The sequence below is a fragment of the Sitodiplosis mosellana genome, unplaced genomic scaffold (assembly GCF_009176505.1).
Source record: "Sitodiplosis mosellana isolate CC-2019 unplaced genomic scaffold, AAFC_SMos_1.0 Smas_scaffold_6099, whole genome shotgun sequence".
Taxonomy (NCBI): Eukaryota; Metazoa; Arthropoda; class Insecta; order Diptera; family Cecidomyiidae; genus Sitodiplosis; species Sitodiplosis mosellana.
The window spans coordinates 812,033-835,128 of NW_022601340.1; the positions used below are offsets into that span (position 1 = coordinate 812,033).

Sequence of the window (23,096 nt, forward strand, 5' to 3'; positions counted from 1 at the left end):
CTGGATCATGGCTGTACATTTAGTCACTGAATATTTTCTGGTGAGAATCAGTTGCTCCATTGAATACAATGGTGTGGAGAATTCACAATGAACAAAAACACAACTCAACAACCGCATCAAGAATCATTCTAATAACGGCTGATTTTTCTAATACGACACATTTTTCGCTTCGTTTGATTAAATCAAATTAACCAAACCGCAAAATAGTTAGGCATTTAACCATGCGTTTAAATAAGAGAGAAAAAGAGAGCGAGCAAGAGAGAGAGAGAGAAAGAGAAGGAAAGAATTGAACGCTTATGTTTTTGCTCGAAAAGTTCATGGAAATGAATACGACGATCAAATGATGTTTATGATTTTGTGGTTCAGAGCACAAGAGCAATAGAAAGCGCTTTTTTTTATAATTGATGTCAATTTCTAACACCGTACGATTTGTATGATGGATGCTCATCGAATTGGATATGTTTTTGATCGTGCGGCAAGTTCAAATAGTAACAGAAAAAAAAAGCCTAAACGTGATACAAAACGCTGTGAAAATGATACTCGATTCCAAATGAACAGAAAAAAATCAAGAAAAAATGGAGAAAGAAAAAACAACAACACATTTCGGTTTATGACCTTCGTTTATCATACTTAAGTCGTTATTATTTTTTTTACATACGTTTCTAATGTTACATTAAATTAACTATAGACTTGTGTAGGATGAATTTCGAAAATATAATCTTTCTTTCATTTTAAAGTTCAATATTCGTTGAGTTTTGTTCGTTGGAAAAAAAAATTTCTATGTTTTTATTTTATGGCGCTGTTAATTGTGATAGTAATCAACAGCAAAAATAGATAACAAATTATAAAATTAAATGAATGCGAATAATAAATAGATTCTAAATCAGTGCATTTGATGGATCGATCATATTTTGCCGATAGACTTATTGGATAAACGTGCGCCGCGTAGATTTACACACACAAAAAAAATACTTTGAAATATTTACAAATATAAAAAAAATAAATAAATAAATACGCTCAGAAGTGTTGAACCTAACAGATTAAGACATTAACGTTGCCCACACTGATGCTCTATTTCCAAAAGTATAAAAAATAATAATAATAGGAAGACAAAGAAGAGGCGATTTAGTTTCGTGGATACATGCGAGGATGTGGATTCGGTGTATATGTTGACATTGGAACTCTAGGCGCATTCGACAAACTGTACAATGGTCCACCGCTTTCTAAATTTGATTGCAATGTTGACGTTCCATGCTGTTGATCGGATGATTCACAATCCACGTCATAATAGATACCGGTCGGACTCTGAAAATACCAATTTTAACCATTTTTAATCGTATTTGGAATAAATGCCAAAAAAAAAAACTTTGCAACTTAAAACCCAAACGTATAGCCAAAGCTTAATCGTACAGAGAATCGCCATTGACATTTCGAATATTTGGTATTTTACCTGATACGTATTGCCTAGTAAGTCCACCAAATCGTCTTCTTCACTTGAGCTTGTATTCTCGTGTCTTCGCATCTTCGACGATGAATCAATATCCATTCTGAAATTTTATGGACGAAAATGTGATTTTAACAAAACTTTAAACAGTCAATTCGATTATAATTATGCAGAAATAAAAGTTGGTTTTCCTTTTTTGTACATTTCGAATTCTAATGCGAATGTTTGCGAAGATGATTCAAACTAATTAAGCTTTCAATTTTGGAAAAAATTTAACATTTTGTTTTGGGATGGTCGAAAAAAAAAGTCGAATTACCTTGAAACTGGTATCGATAGTTCGCTCAAACCTCGATTACGCACGGGCAGTGTTCCAGCCATTGAGAGACTAGTATTTGGATGTCGCATATTTTGATACACGTACATTGGTGCTGGCTGCACTCGTTGTGGCGCCACTGGCTCAACCTGTTTCAAATTGATCGGTTTTTATCAACTATTCTCTGTTCATTTGAATTGCAATTGGAGATTGTTTAATACAATGAATTACGACAATTTGCTTACCGCATAATGATTTGATTGGGCCATAACATCGGCGATTTGTGCCCAACGCATTCGATCTTCGAGTGCTGCTTGATATGTTTTCGATTGCATCGTCTTCATGTGTGTATCTAAATTGGCTCGTGTTATATAATTAAAGATGGGGCTACCGATCATTTCTTTTTGCTCTTGATTCCAGCGACGACCCCACATCACTAAGCACACCAGCGTCAGTGTAATGATCAGAACAGCGATAATTGAAGCGCCAACTGACACAAACAAAATATCACCGTCGATTTCACACTGGCTTCCATAGTAACTATTTGCACAAACGCACACCAATTGCGTACCGCTATCGTCGTATTGACAAGTTCCTCGATTATTACAGTACGTGTTCGAGCATGAAATACATTCACGGCCAGCTCTTTGGATCTGATCCGACCATGGATCTCGCAATCCCGGTGCACATTTACACAAGAACGATCCCCAATTATTTGAACAATTTGCACTTGCGTGACAATCATTCAATTCGGCCGATGAACATTCATCAAAATCTGGAAGTCGAAGGAAAAATACCATTTTATCATCAATATAACATCAACTTGGTACTTGAATACGGAATAGTAATTTGAAAACTAGAAAATACCTAATTGAAAGGTAAAAGTCACTTATTTGTTTTAAAAACGAGTAATTTTTTGGAAAAAAGAAAAAAAAACACATTTCAAAAAATAACTTGCACGTACCATAAAGATTCGATATTGAACCGGCCGGCTGGTCAACGTACAAAGCGGAATTTCCAATATTGTTATTGCGACGATGAATTACAGCAACCAATTGCTTTTGCAAATCCGATTGGATATAATTTCGAGCACTTTCCGTATTACCATCGATTTGTATGGTCATATTGACAAACACACCAGGTGAACCCTGGCTTGCATTACCCGCATAAATATTGTGCACACGTGCGCTTATGAAATCATCCGAAAATGGTGTCATCGACATCACTGAATCGACCTATTGAATAGATTGCGAATTTATTTATTTGATAATAATGTTTTTTTTTTGTTATTAGAAAAAGAAACGGTAAAGAAGTTTTATTCGATGAACAACGTTGGGTTTCTTCTAATTTCTAATAAATAATTCATAATAAATTTACCGCTCGTAAAGCTTCAAAGCTCATATGTTCGAATTGTTCACTATTTGAATCAGCATAAACTTTATCCCAAACGATTGGCTTGTCATAATATTTGTCAATGCGCATCGACATGATTAGCGATACGACTCTTCTACATGGATCACGGTACTTTCGACGAGAATAACCTTTATGAAGCACAAACATTTAAAAATCAATTTGAATTCGAAATTTTCAAATAATTTTTTTCTCCAAATAATAGAGTCTTTCACTTTATTTGATGCAATTTAATGCTTAGAGAAAATTGCCATCGAAATAAGCACCAACAAAAAACAGTATCAAATTCGAATTGAAAAGTTAAATAAAAAATGATTCAATTTACCTGGTCGGCAATGGCAACTTGAAACGCCAAAGTCGGTCTTGCACACTTCATTCTGTGCAATGTCACAAGTGGTATCATCACCAACGATGCATGTATCGATGCGTACAGCATTTTGCTGTGGTTTCGTTCGATAGTTATATCTCATGGAGAATGGTGTGTGTGGACTTGTTGTGTGATTGACAAATGGCTTATGAGCTTGGGTTTGGCCTTGATTAGGTTTTCCTCGATTCGTTGGAATTGAATTGGTTTTCTCGCCGTATGGTGTTACCTGCAAAATGTTATTCTAATATTATTACACACATCACACGTAGACATACTTAAAAATCATAATAAGTTCTTATTTCATGGCGGGAATAGTTGATAATTAATTTTATTCGTTTATACGATAAGCAAGAGGGTTTGCTTTTGTTAACGTTTCTATTGTACATAAAGAAAATTTGAATAACAACAGCTGTTTACCGTTTTCGATGCATAAACTCGTTGATCGTTTTGAGTTTTCATTGGTTTCTTCAAATGTTCAGTTTCGGCCGTTTCGCCAAAAAGATTGATGTACGTTCGTTTGCCATCAATTGAAACGAAGCTATTATCATCCGATGCTGATACAATGATATCATTTCCATAAGCACCGTACAATTTGGTTGCTACCACATCCGTTGCGCCCGGATCAGTGTTTCCAATTTCAATCAAATCGACGACTTTATTATGTTGTGGCTGACCCTGAATGGCTGATAGTGTCACGTCGAATATTTCAGCATAAATATTCGAAAGTGTTGCCGATGATTGGACGCCTGTGTTTCGATGGATGTGGTGATGGAAGGTTGGTTGCGTTGATGGTTCCAGTGTTCCTGGTGCGCCAGGCTTATAATCGGTATCGTCAAGCACAATTCCAGGTCGTGCATAAAATGATTTGAAATCGGTTGATTCGATGGATGAACTTGGTTTTTGCACTCGTGATGGTGAAATTGTACTCTTAACCGAAGGCTGGATTGGTTCGGTCGTTTGGATTTCTACCGAAGTTTCGGGAGCTTTTAGTATAGACGGTTGAGTTAACTCTGGTGTTTTCATGCTTTCTTCTGAGGTTATTGTTGGTTGTGGCTGCGGCTTTGGTTGTGATGCATGTGAGAATGGAGCCGGTGCCGGTGCTGGCGCTAGTGCTTCAGTTGATCTTTCCAAAATGGGTGTTGAAATCGGTGTTTGATGGCTCACTGGCAACTCAGGCTCTACCTGCATTTCTTTCATAATCTCGATGATTGGTGGTGTAGTTGTCGTTGGGATTCTGGTTGTTTTCTTCTCTGGTTTTCTTGTCGTTTCTCTTGGAATTTGTTCCGGTTGATTGCTTGGCTTCGTTACAATTTGTTCCATCAGATTTGTGGCTGGTTTTTCGTTTGTAAACAACTCTGGCATTTTATTGATCTCCGGAATTCGGGTACTGTATGCAGTCATTGGATTAACAGACATGGTCGGCGGTCGGAGATCTTGTGACGGTTGTGGTGGCAAGTGTGATACGCGACTGGGTATTTGCAATCGATTTGTATTTGTAATTTGTATGGGTGGTCGGGTTCGTGAACCATGCCATGGCGGACGATTCGTTGGCATCGGTTTATTGTGCAACATTGGATGCTCATTTCGAAGTGGTTTTTCAGGTGGTGGCAAGTCAAATGGATATGGTACCGTTGGTGGTTTTCTCATTCCATTCGGATACGGCGTCGTTTTTTGTGGAATATTACTAAATTTATCATCGATTCCGGGAAGAATGATTGGCAGTTCGGAAATACGTGGCGGACCACGATTATTTATACGCGTTGCATATCTTCGGGTTGGTGGTGGTGGCGAATATTGCGTATTTGCTTGCACATTCACATTTCCATTCAATAATTTCACGATGCCAGTTATGATGTCTTGAATATCCGCATTCGGATTATTCTGTCTCTGTTCGGCCACATCAGTGTTTGTTGGATGCTGTGGATCGAATTTTAATATGCTTGTTGGTACTATTTCGTCCGAGTCTTCTGATCGCGGTCGTCTCGTTGATGATAATCCATCAAAATCTTTTAAAAGACTCGTTCCAATCACATGTATCGACTCATAGTCATTTATACTGCCTCTCAATGTGGATGTCGGAAATATATGATCCGTCACATCCTCGTCACAATTTTCATTCGGTGAACTCGCATGGAATTCGTAATTGATATCATTGATTTTCGGATCTTTATTCGATTTCTTGCAGATCACCTTTCGTTCAATAGCTAAGGCGAAACAAATTGAATTTATTAAAATGAAATAATTTTTTTCTTGAATTAATCATTTCATTACAATTATGGAAAATGAAATTTCCGCTTTTAAAACCATAAAAAAACGTGGTGGAAAATTATCCAAATAGGAAGTGTCGACTTACCATCGGTAAAAATTGTGAATAAAATGATGTGAAGAGAAAATGTGATCCAAAGACCAATGGTTTTTCGTTTAAAAATTGTCATCTTTCTGATGTTCATGGGATATATCGTAGCTCGTAATCGCAATAAAACACATTTAGTTCGCCAAAATGAAATAATTACGGCAAATTTTTCCCAGCAAAAAATCTATACAAACAAACCGCGCGAGAAAAAAGTGTTTTAAATTAAACTTTGGTAATTTAGTGAATCAATTGGTAAAAAAAGGAAAAGTTTTTTTTTTCTATTTTGCTTTGTAATTTTGCACAAACGCCGAAATTAGTCAACAGAAAAATATCGGCCATCACTGACCTAAGGCTAAGTCTACATTGGTGCAAATGTGTGGAAGCAAGTCGGAATAACTGAATATTTGTGTGTTTACTTTAGTTGCGTAACGCACATTGTGCACACGGCGTTGGTGACTAATTTTGCACGGTAATAAAGTGATGATTTATGAATGGCAAACTGCGAATGCTTTTGTCGGTGTGTGTGTGTGTTTGTGTATTTGCTGCGAAATGCTCTCGCATCAGCACTTTCTTGTGATGCCAACAAGATACCAATGATATATCTATACCATTTTATTTCATGCCGTGGTTTTCAGTGCCCATAACACTAACCGAAATTATGTAAAATGCGACTCTTTTAATTAATTGTTCCGACTTGTGATTTGTGGTACACAACTTATGTAAATATATATGATGAAGGTGATCGTGGACAAACCGATTTTTTGCCAACTTTCTGCATAAAATCCGTCCTGAACCAACACAACGACGACGACGACAACAACGAGAAACCGATGACGGATGCGAGATGTTGATGTTGCAACATTCATGGTATTTTGAATAGCGGTTTTTTCATAGCTTTTATGTGACGTCAAACGCTATGGCCATACTGGATATAGACAGCATGGACAATACCAGTCAATGACTGTTGAAACAACATACTTTGACGGTTTTAATGGAGCCAATTTTTGTTTTTGATTTTGTTGTTGTTTTTTTTTTCGTAGCAAAATATTTGTCAAACAAATGTAAACAGTAAAAATTGCTCAGTTTCGGTATACGATGAATAATAAAATAGGACGTTGCATAACGTGAAGTTTAAAATCATAGGTGTGACTAATAATTGGGAAAATCCATTGTTACAATTTCACATTCACGACAGTTTAAATTCACATTGCAGCGCAGCCAATTTCTTTTTTTTTTTGTCGTCGTCGTCGTCGTCGTTGTCGTCTTTGTCGCATTACTTGTATCAACCCGAAAAAAAAGACTTTGTTCACATTCAACAACATAATATTTTCACTTGAACGAACGAACAAAAAAACAAGCAAAATAAAAAACCTACGAAAAAGTTGCTCTTTTCTGCATGCAATGCTTTTCAATTATTATCAAGTGTTTAAATACATGTAACCCGCATACATGGAATTTTTCAAGTTCTACAAAAGTATCGAGCATTTAGTGCAAAAAGAAAAAAAAAACCAGACGTATGGAAAAAAAGAAATGCGATGGCAATTTAGCCATCCTGTCCACAGCGCATTGCCAATACATGGCAATATACGTATGACACACATAAGCACGAAGAAATGTATAATTTCATTATAGGTCGTAATCGATTCGATCTTTCAACGCATTCTTAAGTCAAACAATACCACAGCTGCTGTGTTGATCTTTTCATCCATTTCTTTACCATACTATTCTTTCGCCCGAAAAAAAAAACAAAATTAAACTAAGAATGAATGAAGAAGAAGAAGAAAAAATAATTGTGTTATATTTTAATTCCACTGGATTCTATTCACCCAACAAGAAATTAACTGTTATTGCAACATATATTCTCTCTCGATGTGTTTTTTTTTTCGTTCGTTTTTATTTTATGTCAAAACTTGAACAACATTCTTCTTGGTTTATATGAGATGTACACACAGCACTTTCAAAAGCCAATACGAAACCTAATTTTCTTACAAGAAGCAAGAGAAGAAAAAAAAAACAGCACAACACACACTGGATGGTACACACATTCACTCTGGATACAGAATGCAGCTCTGAACAAATTTTTTGCTCTGTTTTTCGTTTTACCTGTGATCGCGAACTGATTTTATTTGTTTTCTTTTTTTTTCTCCACTCAGCACGCAAATTGCAATGAATTTAAAAAATCACTGTCATTGATATATCTAAAGTCACTTGATAGAAATTTCATTGGAAATTTTGTGTTTTTTTTTCTTGCTGCTTCTGTTCAACTTAAAACCCCAACATTATTCCACTGAGCTTGTGATGCGTATGAAAAATACTTTTCAATTGAAATAATATAGCAGTATATGTGTGCATGTTTAGCACACACAACAGAGAAAAAAAAGAGAGAGAAGAAGAAATTTTCGTTGCGTATGTGACTCGAGTTACCTCAAGCGTTTCGATGAATGTGACGTTGTCGCTTTCTTCAGTCTTTCATTTTTCTCTTTTCGTTCGCGCTATACTGGAGAGCTCATTCGCGCGCGCATACCACGGGCCGCCCGGAATGGTGCGGCGGAAAGAGAGAAAGAAAGCACACACGAAACGACCGAGATGGAGAGAAAGAAATCCAAAGAGAAATGTGAAGAAAACAACACACAACATCCATGGATAGACTCGTATACATGCAGAAGTAGAGAAGAAAATTAAACCTGCCACTCTGCACTGCTGCTACGTACGATCATTTCTTCGTGCATGATTTTGATCTGCCGATATCCATGACACGCCAACACTTGACACTTGGATGCTTTTACATGGTTTACCATTGATCTGCATTACAATTTCGTTAATTCGCCCCGGTTTTATTCAAACCAATTAAAATTGTAACCAATCAGAAAAGATTGAATTTTATTTGAATCCACATAAGAAGCGGATTAATTTCTGTCATAATTTGTAAAAATTCAGATTTTTCTTGATTCAAACACTTTGAAAACGCTTTGTAAAGTTGCATTATTTTGGAATGGATCTTTTGAAAAAGTCGTTTTAACTCATTTGAAAGGGCGTCTCCACTTGGAAAGCTACATGCAATCCATTGATTTCATTTAATCACACAATTTTTTAAATGAAATTCTATTTTATGGTTAAAAAAGTCATTCGAATGGGAAAAAAATATCAAAGTGCAAAAATATTTTTCGATTTTATTGTGACGTTGAATGGAAAAAGAATGAAAAGTTCTGTTTTCAGTCATCGGAATGGTTCGTTTGAGCCGAATGAGAGTGGCGTGATTTGGAACAAAGACGACATCTGGTGGCTTTCAATTGAAAAATATGAGATATGACACGATATGAGTCATGGAGTCGCCAGAATATCGTACGATATTCTACATAAGCGAAAATGTGTATGCAAACGAATGTCAGTAACGATTCAAGCCTAGCCTTATAAACACGTACTTAACACGGAGATAAACAACGCAACCGATTATATACATGTTGACATGTAGCCACCAAAACATTCTAAAAAAAAAAAAAATTGTTTCAATTTAATCTCGCATCCACACGGAATCCGTTTTATAATTTTCAATAAATAAAATTAAAATTATTTTCGGTGTAGTGTTTGTGTGGCATGGGTGTAGTAAAATTTCTTCCAAAAAATTTGTCTACCAAAAATAAGTGAAAAAAAAGTTGTATGTGTGGCTGTGTGTTTCGTGTTCGGTTTGTATCCGTGGCCCAGTTAACAAATTTTTCGATTCGGAAAAGAGAGAAAAGAGTACAAAAAAAAAAAAAAAACGTCTCGCCACCCTCGAGTATAGCACACGTGTATTGCAATGGAGAGCTAACACCTATATATTAAATAAAAAGAACAACAAAAAATTGTAATCGAAGAGTTGCGATTGGCCATCGATGACATTGTCGATTTTTGATGTATATCAAAACGGCAACAAATGCACAAACAAAATTAAGCAAACATCTGACTCTTGCAACAAATTTCGGAAACACGCGATTTTTTTTTGCACAATCGGAGTGTGTATGTATATAGTGTTTATTGCGGGGCAAATTGTGTTTATGAGTAAATAAGTGCAAATACTTATACAAAAATATTTATAGTGGGCACGGCGCGCTAGTCTATTGTTGTACAATCTGTAGCGTAAAGTATGTGTTTTGACTAAGACTGACGTCAAAATAAGAAGAAGGACAAAATATAACGAAACGGAAATAACGGAGGAAAATCACCTGATTTGCAGTATTGTTTTTTCTTCTCTTGAAATTTACATTTGATTTGTATGGATATTTGGGATTCACTACTTGACATTTGACAATTTGAATCGGTTGGCGCATATATCGATTAGTTTGCGTTTTTAATCCAAGTTAACCACTCCAATACAAGCTGAATTAAATTAGCGACACACAAGAACTAGCTAAAAAAGGAAGTGGCCATTCAAACGGTTTTAGCTTTGGTCGATTAATACCGTTGAAAAAAAAAACCAAATTACAAACATGGCTATTGGCAACATTACGTCCACAAATTCATCGCAACAGTTGATGAATGCGGACACGGAAAGTATAAATGCATTGGGTAGTGTAATGTCCTCAATCGATGGTGACGATGTCAACGGTGATGATTCAAAACGCCCAAATTCACGGAATTCACACCAATACAACGGGTTGTCTTCAATAACATATAGCGAATGGTTTTGCGTTGGAGTATTATGCTTTGTGAATCTTATCAATTACATGGATCGATTTACAATAGCCGGTAAGTCGAATAGATTGTTCATTTTTTTTCGTTCATTATTGGATCAAACAGGAGGGGAAAAAAAATACCACGCAATCACCATAGAATGTCGTAAACGTATTTATTGAATTATTTGACTAATCGCACACAGTGTTATAGCCCCGGCACACGGCATAATTATAATTTTCCTTGTTACTTTCCCTTGTTTATTCGTTCACTTACTCTTTTCCTTTCTCTCCCATTCATTCACTCTCAACAACATCGAGACGTTCACGCTCAACTCATAATTTCTTCTCGTCGATTAGTATTACAAATGCAACCGATTGTTTCATTGAGCATACGACGTATTTCGTATACAGCGGATGACTATAGTCAATCTATTACATGTGTAATCGGTGCACTGACAGATCTTTGCATAGACAACGGTTTCTTTTACGACTATATATATATAAATCTAACAGCGAACACAATCATCCGATTTGTATTTTTCCGATGATTCAGACCCTTATGTTTTTGTTTACTTAAATAATGTTTTGAATGCAGGCTAAAGCCACATATGAAACAATTATTATTGGAATCTAATATAATCATTTCATAAAAATAGTGGAATGAAGAGGGAGAAACCGCACGATTATTCCCAATTCCCCAAACGTTATTTACTCAGAAATCAGGCGACAATTTATCATTTTAAATTAAAAAGAAAAAAAAACAGTGGAAATCCAGATAACTTGCTCATTTAACATGCTTCAGCGGATGCAATATTATAATTTGGTCTTAATTTTCTTCGTTCAGTCGAAATGTGAGAGAAATACCTCCAAATTGTGTTGTGTACAAAAAAAAAGTTCAAATTTAAATGGCTACTCGTTTTTTTTACTCTACAATTGAGCTAAATTATCAGTGATTTGCTTTTACCCTGTGTTTTATTTCAATGAGCTCTACGTTCAAACTAGTCACTCATTTTTCTGGTAATTCAACGTCAATCCCGTTGTTTCAGAATGAAAATCGGACGGTTTTTTTTTCTTGAATATTTTTCTTACGTTCAGAGAAAGAGAGATAGAGAGAGAGAGAGATGGTCAATTATTATATAATTAGCCATTACGAAATTGCGTTTAGATGAATTGTGCGTATGCAGAAGATAAATGTAAATGCACAAGACAGGAATGTAAAGCGGCAATAAGATGACACAAGATACGGGCCCAATAGTGTAATACACGATTTTCACGACATGTGAATTACTTTTCAGTCAGTTGAAATATAAAAATAAGTAGCGCGTTGATTGCGTTGCATATGTCATGTATGTGGCGCGAGTATTCGGTTGCTATTGAATTCGATTCAATCATTCACTGTGTTCACCTATGGCAGCAAATATAATTTTCTCAATGCATTTCACGAGATCCAAGTTCTAAATCGAACAGTTTTTTTTCTTGATAAATTAAAAAATATATAAAAAGATCAATTTCGCACTACATCGCAGTCTTTCCCGAGAGTCTGTCTTTCCAGAGAGTCTGCCTCTGTCTGTCCAAAAAGTCTATCTCTATCTACCTAGAATGTCTGTCTCCGTTTTCTTTTCAAAGAACATTTATCCGTTTAACGTCACACATTTCTTTGCACCCTCATCACCGACCAACATCTAAATATAATTTAATAACCGTTTAATAATTATTAACCTTTTGCAACATGATTTTATTGATATCAATTAAATCAAATATATTTGAATCGGTGTCCAATTGATTGTTCAACGCAAAAATCAAATCATCAAAAAGAAAGCATTGAACGCTCTATCGAAAGATAGGCCAACCGGCAAAATTTTTTGCTTAGCAACTTTTTAACATTGATTTGAGAGAGATTGAGAAGAAAAAAAATGCGCACGAGCTAAGCGAAAAACGTGCAAAGAAAGAGTAGAAAAAAAATCTATTCATATGCATGCCATTATTCATCGAATGAAAATTGGCGACAGAGGTCAAGATAGTGTGGATGCCAATTGGAGATAAATCATAGCAAGTAACGATCAGATGCAACGAAATAATTGAATTTTATTAAGCAAGTCGAGTAAAAAAAAGAGAGATGGAGAACAGAATAATCAAATATTCCAAAACGGGTAAAAATTATCAGACTCGTTTTATGCCACTCAAATGCATTTCATTGGCAATCTACGATTGTAATCGACAGTTTTCAGACGGCCGGTGATAAACAAATATTGTCGAAAAATTTACACGAGTCGTCAAGGTTTACTTATGAAATTTGTTGATAAAATTAAACGAACACGTTTCATTTCTTCAGAAAACAAAAACAACAACAAATTTTCAATAGACACATTTCCGTTTTAGGGCAACAAAGCATTTAGCACTTGTGTGTAATAAATAAAAGTAAAAAACGCCAAGTTATTTGAAAGAGAAACGGATGGAAATCAAATACAACAGCATAATGTATTCAAAATGACGGTGTATGTAAATAAACAAACATTTCATGTCATTACTACTTCACTTTCGCTTAATCATTTACTTAAATTATCATCGTACGATATTTAAGCAGTGATCGTACACATTCTCTCTATCTCTTTCTCGCTTTCGTATGCTATAGAGGACGCATATTTCGTATGTGCGTGCTATTTTAAGATGATCCTTTGTTTTGTATGTACGTTATAAACGTTGCATCAAACGTAGCGAGTATGGTATGTGTTTGAAGAAGAGAGGCCAATTTGCCACCTCGTCAAATTGTTATCGCTTATGGTAGATTTTTATGTTGATTGTTACTAAATGTGATGAATTTTTTGGTTGCCATATTTCGCACGATTATTCATCCACTTGCTTACCTCATCGCCAAGTCTATAAATTGATGTGCTGAATCATGTGTGCGACTATAATTTGGATGAAAATGACCAGTTGCACAGTTTCCATTGATGATAACACTATTACTCGATTCGTCCAAATTTAGGAACCACGTATTTCAACTTGAGTCTAGTGACGTCAACTACTTGCGGAAAAATATATCTGATAATCATGGCAAGAGAACAAAAAATTTCCTACGTATTATTGACTGTTGTTGAGAGAAAAATGCTATGCTTGACCAAAGTCGCGATCGTATCAATGATAATGCTACCGATTTCGATGTAAACATAAATATAAATCCGAATCACACTCATTATTTATCACTTAGGCCATTGGCTACGTCAAAATAGAGTAATTAGTAATATATGTTATCTACACTTTAATTGAATTGCCGCTTATCGTCGTCAAAACGGACAACTAATTATAAATGTGTTTAATCTTCTTCATATGTCATTAAAATTGTATTTATTAATTTTTTCCAGGTGTTCTGACGGACATACAGGATGAGTATAAAATGAATGACGAGCAATCGGGTCTTTTACAAACCACATTCGTCCTATCATACATGATATTTGCGCCGGCGTTTGGATATTTAGGCGATCGATATTCACGACGATGGAATATGATCGCGGGTGTTGCACTGTGGAGTGCGACCACATTGATTGGATCATATATGGGATCATACACAACATTCACGATATTCCGTGCATTGGTCGGAATTGGTGAGGCTTCCTACAGTACAATTGCTCCCACTATCATTTCCGATTTGTTCATCAATGACATCCGCTCAAAAATGCTAGCACTTTTCTATTTTGCCATACCGGTTGGCTCTGGCTGTGGGTAAGTTGATTGACATTCTTTTTCGATCGATATGATTATTGCCTAAGAAATACGATTCTCTACGGTCCAACTGGAAATGCAATACCTCAATGACAAACATATTGAAACGTAAGAAACATATTGAACTGTTTCATGTAACACATTGTTTTCTCCCTTCACCTCGAAGTATCGATTATTACATTACGTTGACAGACAGAGAATAATAGCCATATTTTCGAAAGGAATGAAATGCTATCAATTAAATAGAATTCCATATTTACAAACATCGCGAGAGACTGGCATAAAATGTACAGTGTACACACACAATACGTGGATTTTTCACCTTTTTTCTGTTTGCCATCCGTACAATATATAAAGCATGTGATAAACTTATTGAACTCAATGTTTGGATTGTAATTTAAATGACTTATTTAATGTCTGGCAAAATGCCACAACACATATAACATACATTCGCGCTAAATCGTAGAATCGCTTCTGTAATTAAGATAAGAATTATTGTAGCCGCTGTTTATAGCTCTGTTTTCATAAAATAAAATTTGTTTTCATTCTGATTTCACTTCTCTTTTTTTTGTCACACACAATTTGTTGTGTACAAACAATAGGTATATTATTGGTTCAAAGACCGCTGCTTTAATGGGTAGCTGGAGATGGGCTTTGCGTGTCACACCAATTTTAGGTATAATCGCCGTAGTTTTAATTTATTTCACTAAGGAGCCCGAACGTGGCCAACATGAAGGCAGCCATACAGGAAGCACATCCTACAAAGAAGACTTGAAAGGTAAAGAAGGCACACACACACACACACACACACACTCATGATGGCCAAATAATTGGTTTTAGACACTTTTCGATGAAGGTCATTTCAACATTCTCTTCTTTTTTTTTCCTTGTCCACACAGATCTATCAAAGAATCGATCGTTTATGTTGTCTACACTGGGTTTCACGTGCGTTGCATTTGTAACAGGTGCCTTAGCTTGGTGGGGTCCTAACTTCATGTTGAAAGGCCTGAAATTGCAATATGGAAATGAGGACATGAAATTGGACGAGTAAGTTTCTATCGTATGAATTTATATGCAAACAAATGAAATTCTTTCTTTAGATGACACATCCATATTGACAGCTTTCATGCAAAGAATTTTACATCCCAAATTGACACTCAATGCGAAACAAACAAACAAACAAAAAAAAATCCATTTAAACCGAAACCGCTTATAGTCATTATTATCACCAATTCCCAAGATGCGATATTCAGCTGTACATTTTTTGCATAAATATTGTCACAAAATAGATTCCAATATCTATTCTGCACAGTGCACACACTCATACTCAATACGTATATGTTCACGCTTCAGAACACAGGGAAATGAGCAACAACAAACAACATCCATATGAGAAAAATGATTGACTGTCGATTTTCTTCTCTATCTCCCTCTCCCTCTCCCTCTCTTTCATTAAATTCGATAGGTTAAATACTTTAAAAAAAAAATCAAAACAACCAAAAACTACAAATTTTGCATTTGACGTATTTAGTGTATCGTACAAATTTGGAATAGTGGCAATGTTGTCAGGGCTGATTGGCGTTCCGTTCGGTTCATATTTGGCCCAGCAATTTCGCAAGATCAATCACAGTAGCGATCCACTAATATGCGCTTGGGGATTATTCATATCAGGACCATTGGTCTATGTAGCCCTGTTAATAGCTCGCTACAGCAACGGTTGGTGTTTTTTCGTCATTTTCTTAGCAGAAGTAGCGCTCAACTTATGTTGGTCCATTGTTGCTGATATACTGTTGGTAAGCACAAACCATGTGTGTTGAGCCGAGTGAAAGTGAATCGAAATGCGGCAAATTTGACAATCGCATAGAAAAAGACCAAAGAAAAAATGACGTCATTCATTCGAAAACGTAGAGATGTGCCGCGAGAAGATGAAAAAAAAACGATTCGCGGACTGATTAATTTCTAATTAGGTTATTTTTTTTCTCTCTCTCTCTCTCTCTCTCTCATCTAGACGAAAGTAGCTACTAAGTAAGGCTTTCTTCATTCAAAGTTTATATTATTATCACTTTCTAACATTCGCATTCACCTTTAAAAACCACCTTATTTTCAAAACAAAATAGACGTACTTTCATATATTCTCTTTTCACCAAGTTGCATCTGTATAATGTACCATTGCATTTCGACAGGATTTCAGCGCAAGGGATTATTTTTTTTTTTTGTATCGAAAAATTCCGTTTCATAAGCAAATTGTGTGTATGTGTTATTTCTATTCTCATTGCTTCAATCATTCGATCTGACAAGCGTGCGCATCTGTCTCTCTGCGTGTGAGGAGAACAGAATGAAGAATATAATCAACTTTCTATTGTAAAGAAAAAAGAAACATGTGCTGCAGCTTCACTACCGCACACAATTTATCGTGCAATACGTGTAGCGAGAAAAAATAGCAATGTGTTCTATATGATATATCATAGGCGATTTTTTTTCCGGTTTCACGTTTTGTAGCACGCGAAACGCCCTTGACTAAATATATACATGCATTGTATTGCTTTAGCTCTCAAATTCGTTCATCTTAAAACAAAGAATTGCTTTTTTAATACCTGCTGACAAAAAAACAAACAAACAAACAATACACATTAATCCATTACATCAATTGTTATTATCATACGTTCCATTTTGCAGTGTGTCCCTTCGGTTCGGCGCGATAACAATGATTTCTGGCATTATTGGAGTCCCGTTAGGTACTTATTTAACGCAAAAGCTAAAAAAAAACTCGAGCCGAAATGATCCGATCGTTTGCGCTTGCGGTCTATTTATAAGCGCACCGCTGTTAGCCGGTGGTATGATAATGATTACCCAAAACGAGCCGATTGCCTATGTATTAGTGTTCATCGGTGAGATTGCACTGAACTTAAATTGGGCAATCGTCGCTGATATTTTATTGGTAAGATTGTGTTCCTTTTAATTTAGAATTGGTTTTTGCTCTCTCTCTCTCTCTCTCTCTCTCGCTCGCTCTCTCGCTCTTCCTCAACAATTCTTTGTTTTGTTTTTTTTTTCTCGTAATTATTTTGTGTAAAATTTACATTTTTCGTGTTCCAAATTAGAACGCCTTCATCTTATCAAAGTAAACAAAAGCTCCATATACATGTATATTTATAAACGAAACGAAACGAAATCGTAACTAAAAATTACGCTAGTATTCGCTATTCGTTCATTTTTATTGGTGGATGGTTCCAATGTTTTACGAAGAAAACAAAATTACCGAAAATTCTGTGTTTCTCACACTTAACTTTCATCTTTTGTTGTTATGGCTCGAGAGCGCACACAAGTGAATGTTAAACTAGTTCGGAATGTCAAAACAAATCAACCGCAATTTTTTAAACCAAAAAAGAGAAAACAATGCGTTTGGTTTGGCATATTTTTTTTACCATATTTTGGTCTCTTCTTTTCTGCTGAACAATCTTCTTCGGATTTGGGCAAATACACTAATGGATCTTTTAAAATTTTTCAAAACACACACAAAAAATCGTCTCTTGTGAATGTAGCTAACAATCCATCATTTCTATCAATACTACTATCATTACTAACCATTTCCAACAAATTGAATCAGATTTTGGTAGCCTCCTTTATACCTCACATTTTTCTAAAATTAACAAACAAAAAAAAAAAATTGTAGTTGGTACTAAACAAACAAACATCATTTTTGAATGGGGAATTAATGTGTGGGTTAAATGTAATCAATCAAATAACTCTTTTAGTTCCATTAATCACACAACAATGGCACGAATAAAATAACTTTTAATTGGCTCAAAACTGGCTGGTTGTAAAAAAACACACACTTTTCTCATTTAATTTCAACATTTTTTTCAAACAAATTTATTTATTCATCGTACTGTCCTTCTTATAATTGTCAAAAGACCTGGAACAATCCAAATGTTAATGCAAAGAATAATGAATGTATTCAAGAAAAAACTAATTCTCATCCCATGCGTCAATATTTTTTCTAAGCAGATCAAAGGTTGTTTGGATATATCATTCCTTGCATGCCATTTGAGAATTAAAACAAATACTATACTTATCTGTCGGTAATTGAAAATTTGCAATTCATTGCATCGAATGAGTTGATAATTCGACATTTTGACAGTTGTAAGTGAGGCAATTGTGAATTGCAAATTGCAAATTTAACGCACACACCTTTTCCTGCCTTCGATTTTAACCGTAAAAATGCGCAGATTTATTGTTTGTAAATGACCAGGCGGGTGAGATGTTGTTTTGAGCAATTTGTACTAGTATTTCAATTTAGTAGAAAATGCGATGAAGTGATTCAAAAAAACTGATAATTACACCGTGAATGATTTAAACACAAACTGTGGTGTTGGTATTGCAATGGTTCGAAATAATTGATGCACACAAATAATTATGGACTGAATACAACAAAACGGACAATTATAGCGCACCATACTTGTCATTATATTAATTAACATCTGCTAATTACTAGTCGGAATTTGTCCACTAATCTCCATTGCGTAGTAGCATGTATAACAACGTCCGTTCAATTCGTTCATTGTACTATTTTTTTTTTCTGTTTTTCTTTTCTAATCATTTCTGTTAATTGTAAAATCTGATCAGTCAACTTCCTGGTTTAAGAGATTGAATCGATAAAATTCTTAATTGTTCTCGAAATACGAGACAAAAATAAAAACGAATTGTCAAATTGCCGTATGATGATGTAGAGAGCAAATCAATTGGCCTAATACTCGAGATCGCATGACATTGCTGTTCTAACATTCTATTTATTTTCAGTATGTTGTGTTGCCAAACCGGCGATCAACAGCAGAAGCCTTCCAAATCCTCATATCACATGCCTTCGGTGACGCGGGTAGCCCATATCTTATTGGTGTGGTAAGTGAACATTCATCGTTTTCATTGCTTTTGCGAGATTTTGAGAATAAAATTTTTCTTTTCCAATAATTTTCGGCACTTTTCATTACAATCAAATTCCGAAACTAAAAAAAAAAAACTCTGTTTTTTTGTCATTAACCGAATAAATCATCTAATTTTTCGTTTAACAAATTCGAATAATAATTGTTTTTCCCCTTTATAGATTTCCGAAACGTTAAAGAGAGCGTTGCGAAATGGAGCTGATGTGTCCAGTGGTCTTTACCATCAAGGAAACTTGACTGATGCTCACGCGTTGGCACACACAGCTCCGCAACCAGAGGTAAGTGATACTCGATTTGATCTTAATCGTTAGATCCAAATGGAAGAAAAAACGCTTAATCACACAAATCGTTTTCTATCCACTTTCAGAACAAAGATTTAGTGGAGTTCCGGTCGTTGCAATATGCATTGTTTGTTACCTGTTTTATAGAAATACTTGGTGGTGTATTTTTCCTGATATCTTCGATGTACATATTAGGTGATAAGAAGAAAGTTGAGGAGGCGATTTCCGGTAATTAGCAGCACCATTTTTCATGCGATAAAATGTTTGGTTTGGTTTTACTAATGGCGTTAAATACCGTTTTTCATTTTGTACATTTTACAGGTAGTCAAATTCACGAAGGGACCTCTACTCAGCCAACATCACATGACCAACCCAATGGCGAATGTCGTTATAACCCAGCGATCGAAAATTTCAGTGATTAAAGAGATTAGGCAATGGTTTTGTAGAGCAGAAGGAGAAAACCTGAGTTTTTAATTATAATTATAAATGAACGAAAACAAAATGAACGAAAACAAAGACAAGAACTAGCAACAAGTAAAAGAAAAATTCTTTCAAAACAAGCCTCATTTAAGTAATCATTTCGCAATAATTGTGTGCCGCTTCTCGAAACCAGAGCATGAAATGTGTTTAAGCAAAGTCATGATTTTCACTACATTATTTTCATTCTTTTTTGGCATGCAGAATATTTTTGTTCGTAGTTTCCATTTTCATTCATTTCTCATGAATCAACTACTATTACCTTTTTTTTTTAAATTAAAAAGAAATTTAAATTGTATTTATAGCTTTTGGTTATTCGTAAGAGAAAAAAAACTATGCAAATGGCTGAAATAAAACTGAACAATGTGAAGTAAATTTTATGGTTTTTATTTGCAAAGGAAAATTCTTTCAAAGAAAAATTACAGGTTTTTTTTTCTTTCGAAAAGGTAAGTAATAAAAAAAAAAATTAAAAATATTATTTGATTTTGAATTTTTATTCGAATGTGATTAAATTTATTTAAATCCGAATTTTATTCATTATTTCTAAGAGAATTTTAAAACACGTGCGCTTGAAAAATACAATTGGTTTTATGTGAAGCGATTGACGCATTTGTTTTTCTGTTTTCAACAATTTTCTGAATCTTAACCTAGTTTTTATCAATTTTTGAATTGAAATGCGAAATTGCAAAATGTTGTAGAAGTCGAAAGATGCCTATGATTTGGAAATATAGTTTGAAAATGCTTTAAATGCTCAATACTAAAATAAATCATATCAAATTGTGTACCCCAACTGTATGGAAAGGAAAGATCCGTTTTTTTTTTAATAAATCAATATGGATTCATTTTTCCTGCAAAAATGAAAGTGATTCAGACAGTGCTTAGCGGAATAATGAAATTGAAAATTGATAAATAAAGTCACTAATTGACAACACATTTTATGTGTGCTTTTTCATTTAATTTGCACTAATTCATTTTTAAATTCTAATGAAACTATTCAAGTTTAAAATTCATCGCGGTGTGTTGACGGTGTTGAAGTGTCCAATTTTTTCGGTGGGTTGAATTGGTTAGGTTTTTCTTTAGGTTTCTTCTGTGGTGGTACATCAGCGATACGTTCGTAAAGTAGAACATGGTTTCCGACACGATTATCGGTGTATTCCGCATGGCTGATATTTTCGATAAGTTTGTAATTTTTGAGAAAGTCACCAATTTTCGGTTGTAATTTATCAAAGAGGATGATATGCGTAGGCATTGCTGATTTTGGATGAACAGGTACGTGAGATCGAAGCCAAACGGCTGGATTGGTATAGAATTGATCAGCTTCATCGATGTAATTTTTTTCACCATTCAAATTGGGTTCGCATGTTAAAAATCGTAGTGAAACATTTTGATGAACGTGACTGTACATCGGTGTTGAATGGCATGGCATTAAAAACAAGAATTTCGCCTGATTTCCATCCGTATCGCGAAATTCGCGTGCAATGCGCTCAATCGGAAGCATAACATCGATGGTGCCGCGTTGATGTACCCAGCTCAAATAGACGGCTGGAATTGCATTGGAAATGAGCAAGAGCAGAGCAACAATCCAAATGGTAATACGTGATGCATCGCGGCTCCAGTTCTTCATCGAATCAGCGGTAATGTGCAAGCAAATCGGCAGCAACGGCAAAATGAAACGAAACTCTTTGTGTGGAAGCGCACCGTATACGATGAGTGTGAAAAGTGTGGCGATTAATAGATTGAATCGATCCGGGTAGACTTCTCGGTTTTGCAGTGTTTGAACAACAGCGAAGAAGAACGGTAATGTAACTAGTCCAAGAATAGTTGGCAAACCGACAATAAAGTACCAATGCCATGGTTGTGTTCCATAGAAACTGCCTACTTCCTCGAGTACGTTGAGTTTGAAAAATTCAAACGGTGTCACAATGAAACGGTCATATGCATACGAATCCAATCCGAAAGCAATTGCGCCAACAACTAACGCAATCAGCAAATACCGCTTGATCAATAGCTCGGCAACGGAATGAATGGACTTTCGCATATGAATGATGCACAACGGAAACCATAAAATGGCGGCCGTTGGCCGTATAAAGCACACCAGGGCAACGATCCATAGGAATTTATGCGAATCCGGCTCATATTGGCGTGGATAGAGGCTCAGTGCGATCGTTGTTAAACATGTTTCGACCGTATTGAGTAGCGTTCGGGTGGCCGTGTAAAACCAAAACCACGATGTTACTATCAAAAATACGGACCATTTGCTGCATTCGCCCCATCGATAGAAACAGTAGTCGCTGAATGCGGATAGTAGTGCTTGTAAAATGCGCGGTGCCAACACCAAATTTTCCACTTGATCTAGACCCAACCAAGCGAGTGCCCGATACAATGCGGCTATGCTCAACGGATGTACGTAACTCCGTATACCCTTTGACCATTCCCATGTCAAGTGACCATATCCAAAGGTTAATTTATGGCCCACTTCTAAACTTTGCCAATACTCATCTGGCACATACCATGTTTTCACCACAAACACAGACAATATTCGAATCACCAAAAATGCCGCAAACACACCGTATTGCACCATTGCCAATGGCTGCTGCCACTTTCGCTCTTATCTCTGAAACGAAAACACAGGCACAAAATTAGCAGCGAACACATTTTTGATGATAACCATAATCATTGGGGAAAAAAATTGAGAATAAAATGCATGAATGTTTGCGTCGATTTTTTTCTTACACAACAAAATTTGATGCGATATTCAATGCCGGTAATCGTGTGTTTACTTCTCGGTTCTATGACGTTTTGCCGTTGAAAAAACAATAATTTGTATACACACGCATACACTGATGTGACGTAATTTCGGCTTGTAAGTGGGCTCCCGCACACTTTGGTTTTTGATAAATAGAGATCTGTCAAATGAGAGCAAAGATATGCAACTGAAAACTGATTTTCTTTTTTTTTTTTCTTTTAACTGTAATTTTCTTTTACATTTTTTGTATTAAAATAACAAAATTGAAAACGTTCTATTCATTTCGAATTTAAAATTGTTAATTTTTAATTGCATTTATATGGAAAAATTCCAAACGAACAAAAATGTGCATTATGATTCAAATTAAATGCACTGAATGTGTCAGAGGGCGCACTC

At 35.4% G+C, this 23,096-nt stretch overlaps 3 protein-coding genes across 5 annotated transcripts; 1 reads left to right on the forward strand and 2 right to left on the reverse strand.

Moving 5' to 3' along the window:
- Positions 1 to 601: 601 nt before the first annotated feature.
- LOC129573503 (uncharacterized) lies at positions 602 to 8,381 on the reverse strand. Its single transcript, XM_055454025.1, has 10 exons — positions 7,991 to 8,381; positions 5,888 to 6,071; positions 3,952 to 5,738; positions 3,493 to 3,760; positions 3,135 to 3,298; positions 2,722 to 2,992; positions 2,003 to 2,532; positions 1,761 to 1,906; positions 1,451 to 1,547; positions 602 to 1,305 (listed from the first exon to the last, which is right to left on the reverse strand). Exons 2-10 carry the CDS (start codon positions 5,982 to 5,984, stop codon positions 1,126 to 1,128), a joined length of 3,540 nt encoding a protein of 1,179 aa, XP_055310000.1. The 5' UTR covers positions 5,985 to 6,071; positions 7,991 to 8,381; the 3' UTR covers positions 602 to 1,125.
- An 880-nt stretch (positions 8,382 to 9,261) lies between these two features.
- On the forward strand, positions 9,262 to 20,329 carry LOC129573514 (protein spinster). 2 transcript variants are annotated; one of them, XM_055454058.1, is made up of 9 exons: positions 9,262 to 10,612; positions 13,902 to 14,259; positions 14,862 to 15,037; positions 15,159 to 15,306; positions 15,791 to 16,052; positions 19,057 to 19,155; positions 19,358 to 19,474; positions 19,564 to 19,705; positions 19,799 to 20,329. In XM_055454058.1, exons 1-9 carry the CDS (start codon positions 10,354 to 10,356, stop codon positions 19,897 to 19,899), a joined length of 1,662 nt encoding a protein of 553 aa, XP_055310033.1. In that variant the 5' UTR covers positions 9,262 to 10,353; the 3' UTR covers positions 19,900 to 20,329. The 2 variants fall into 2 exon arrangements, with proteins under 2 accessions (XP_055310033.1, XP_055310032.1); XM_055454057.1 differs by lacking the exon at positions 15,791 to 16,052 and adding an exon at positions 16,936 to 17,197.
- On the reverse strand, positions 20,321 to 23,083 carry LOC129573515 (GPI mannosyltransferase 3-like). Of its 2 annotated transcripts, XM_055454060.1 has the most exons (3): positions 22,940 to 23,083; positions 22,688 to 22,860; positions 20,321 to 22,568 (listed from the first exon to the last, which is right to left on the reverse strand). In XM_055454060.1, the coding sequence occupies exon 3, from the start codon at positions 22,533 to 22,535 to the stop codon at positions 20,955 to 20,957; it is 1,581 nt and encodes a 526-aa protein (XP_055310035.1). In that variant the 5' UTR covers positions 22,536 to 22,568; positions 22,688 to 22,860; positions 22,940 to 23,083; the 3' UTR covers positions 20,321 to 20,954. The 2 variants fall into 2 exon arrangements, with proteins under 2 accessions (XP_055310035.1, XP_055310034.1); XM_055454059.1 differs by having other exon boundaries at positions 22,688 to 23,083.
- Between the last annotated feature and the right edge of the window lie 13 nt (positions 23,084 to 23,096).

Coding starts and splice junctions, on each gene's coding strand:
- LOC129573515 (XM_055454060.1), bottom strand. CDS start 22,535: ATGGTGCAATACGGTGTGTTTGCGGCATTTTTGGTGATTCGAATATTG.
- LOC129573514 (XM_055454058.1), top strand. CDS start 10,354: ATGGCTATTGGCAACATTACGTCCACAAATTCATCGCAACAGTTGATG. Junction 10,613..13,901: donor GGATCGATTTACAATAGCCG/GTAAGTCGAATA, acceptor AATTTTTTCCAG/GTGTTCTGACGGACATACAG. Junction 14,260..14,861: donor CCGGTTGGCTCTGGCTGTGG/GTAAGTTGATTG, acceptor TACAAACAATAG/GTATATTATTGGTTCAAAGA.
- LOC129573503 (XM_055454025.1), bottom strand. CDS start 5,984: ATGAACATCAGAAAGATGACAATTTTTAAACGAAAAACCATTGGTCTT. Junction 3,761..3,951: donor GAGTTTATGCATCGAAAACG/GTAAACAGCTGT, acceptor AACATTTTGCAG/GTAACACCATACGGCGAGAA. Junction 1,907..2,002: donor CCCAATCAAATCATTATGCG/GTAAGCAAATTG, acceptor AATTTGAAACAG/GTTGAGCCAGTGGCGCCACA.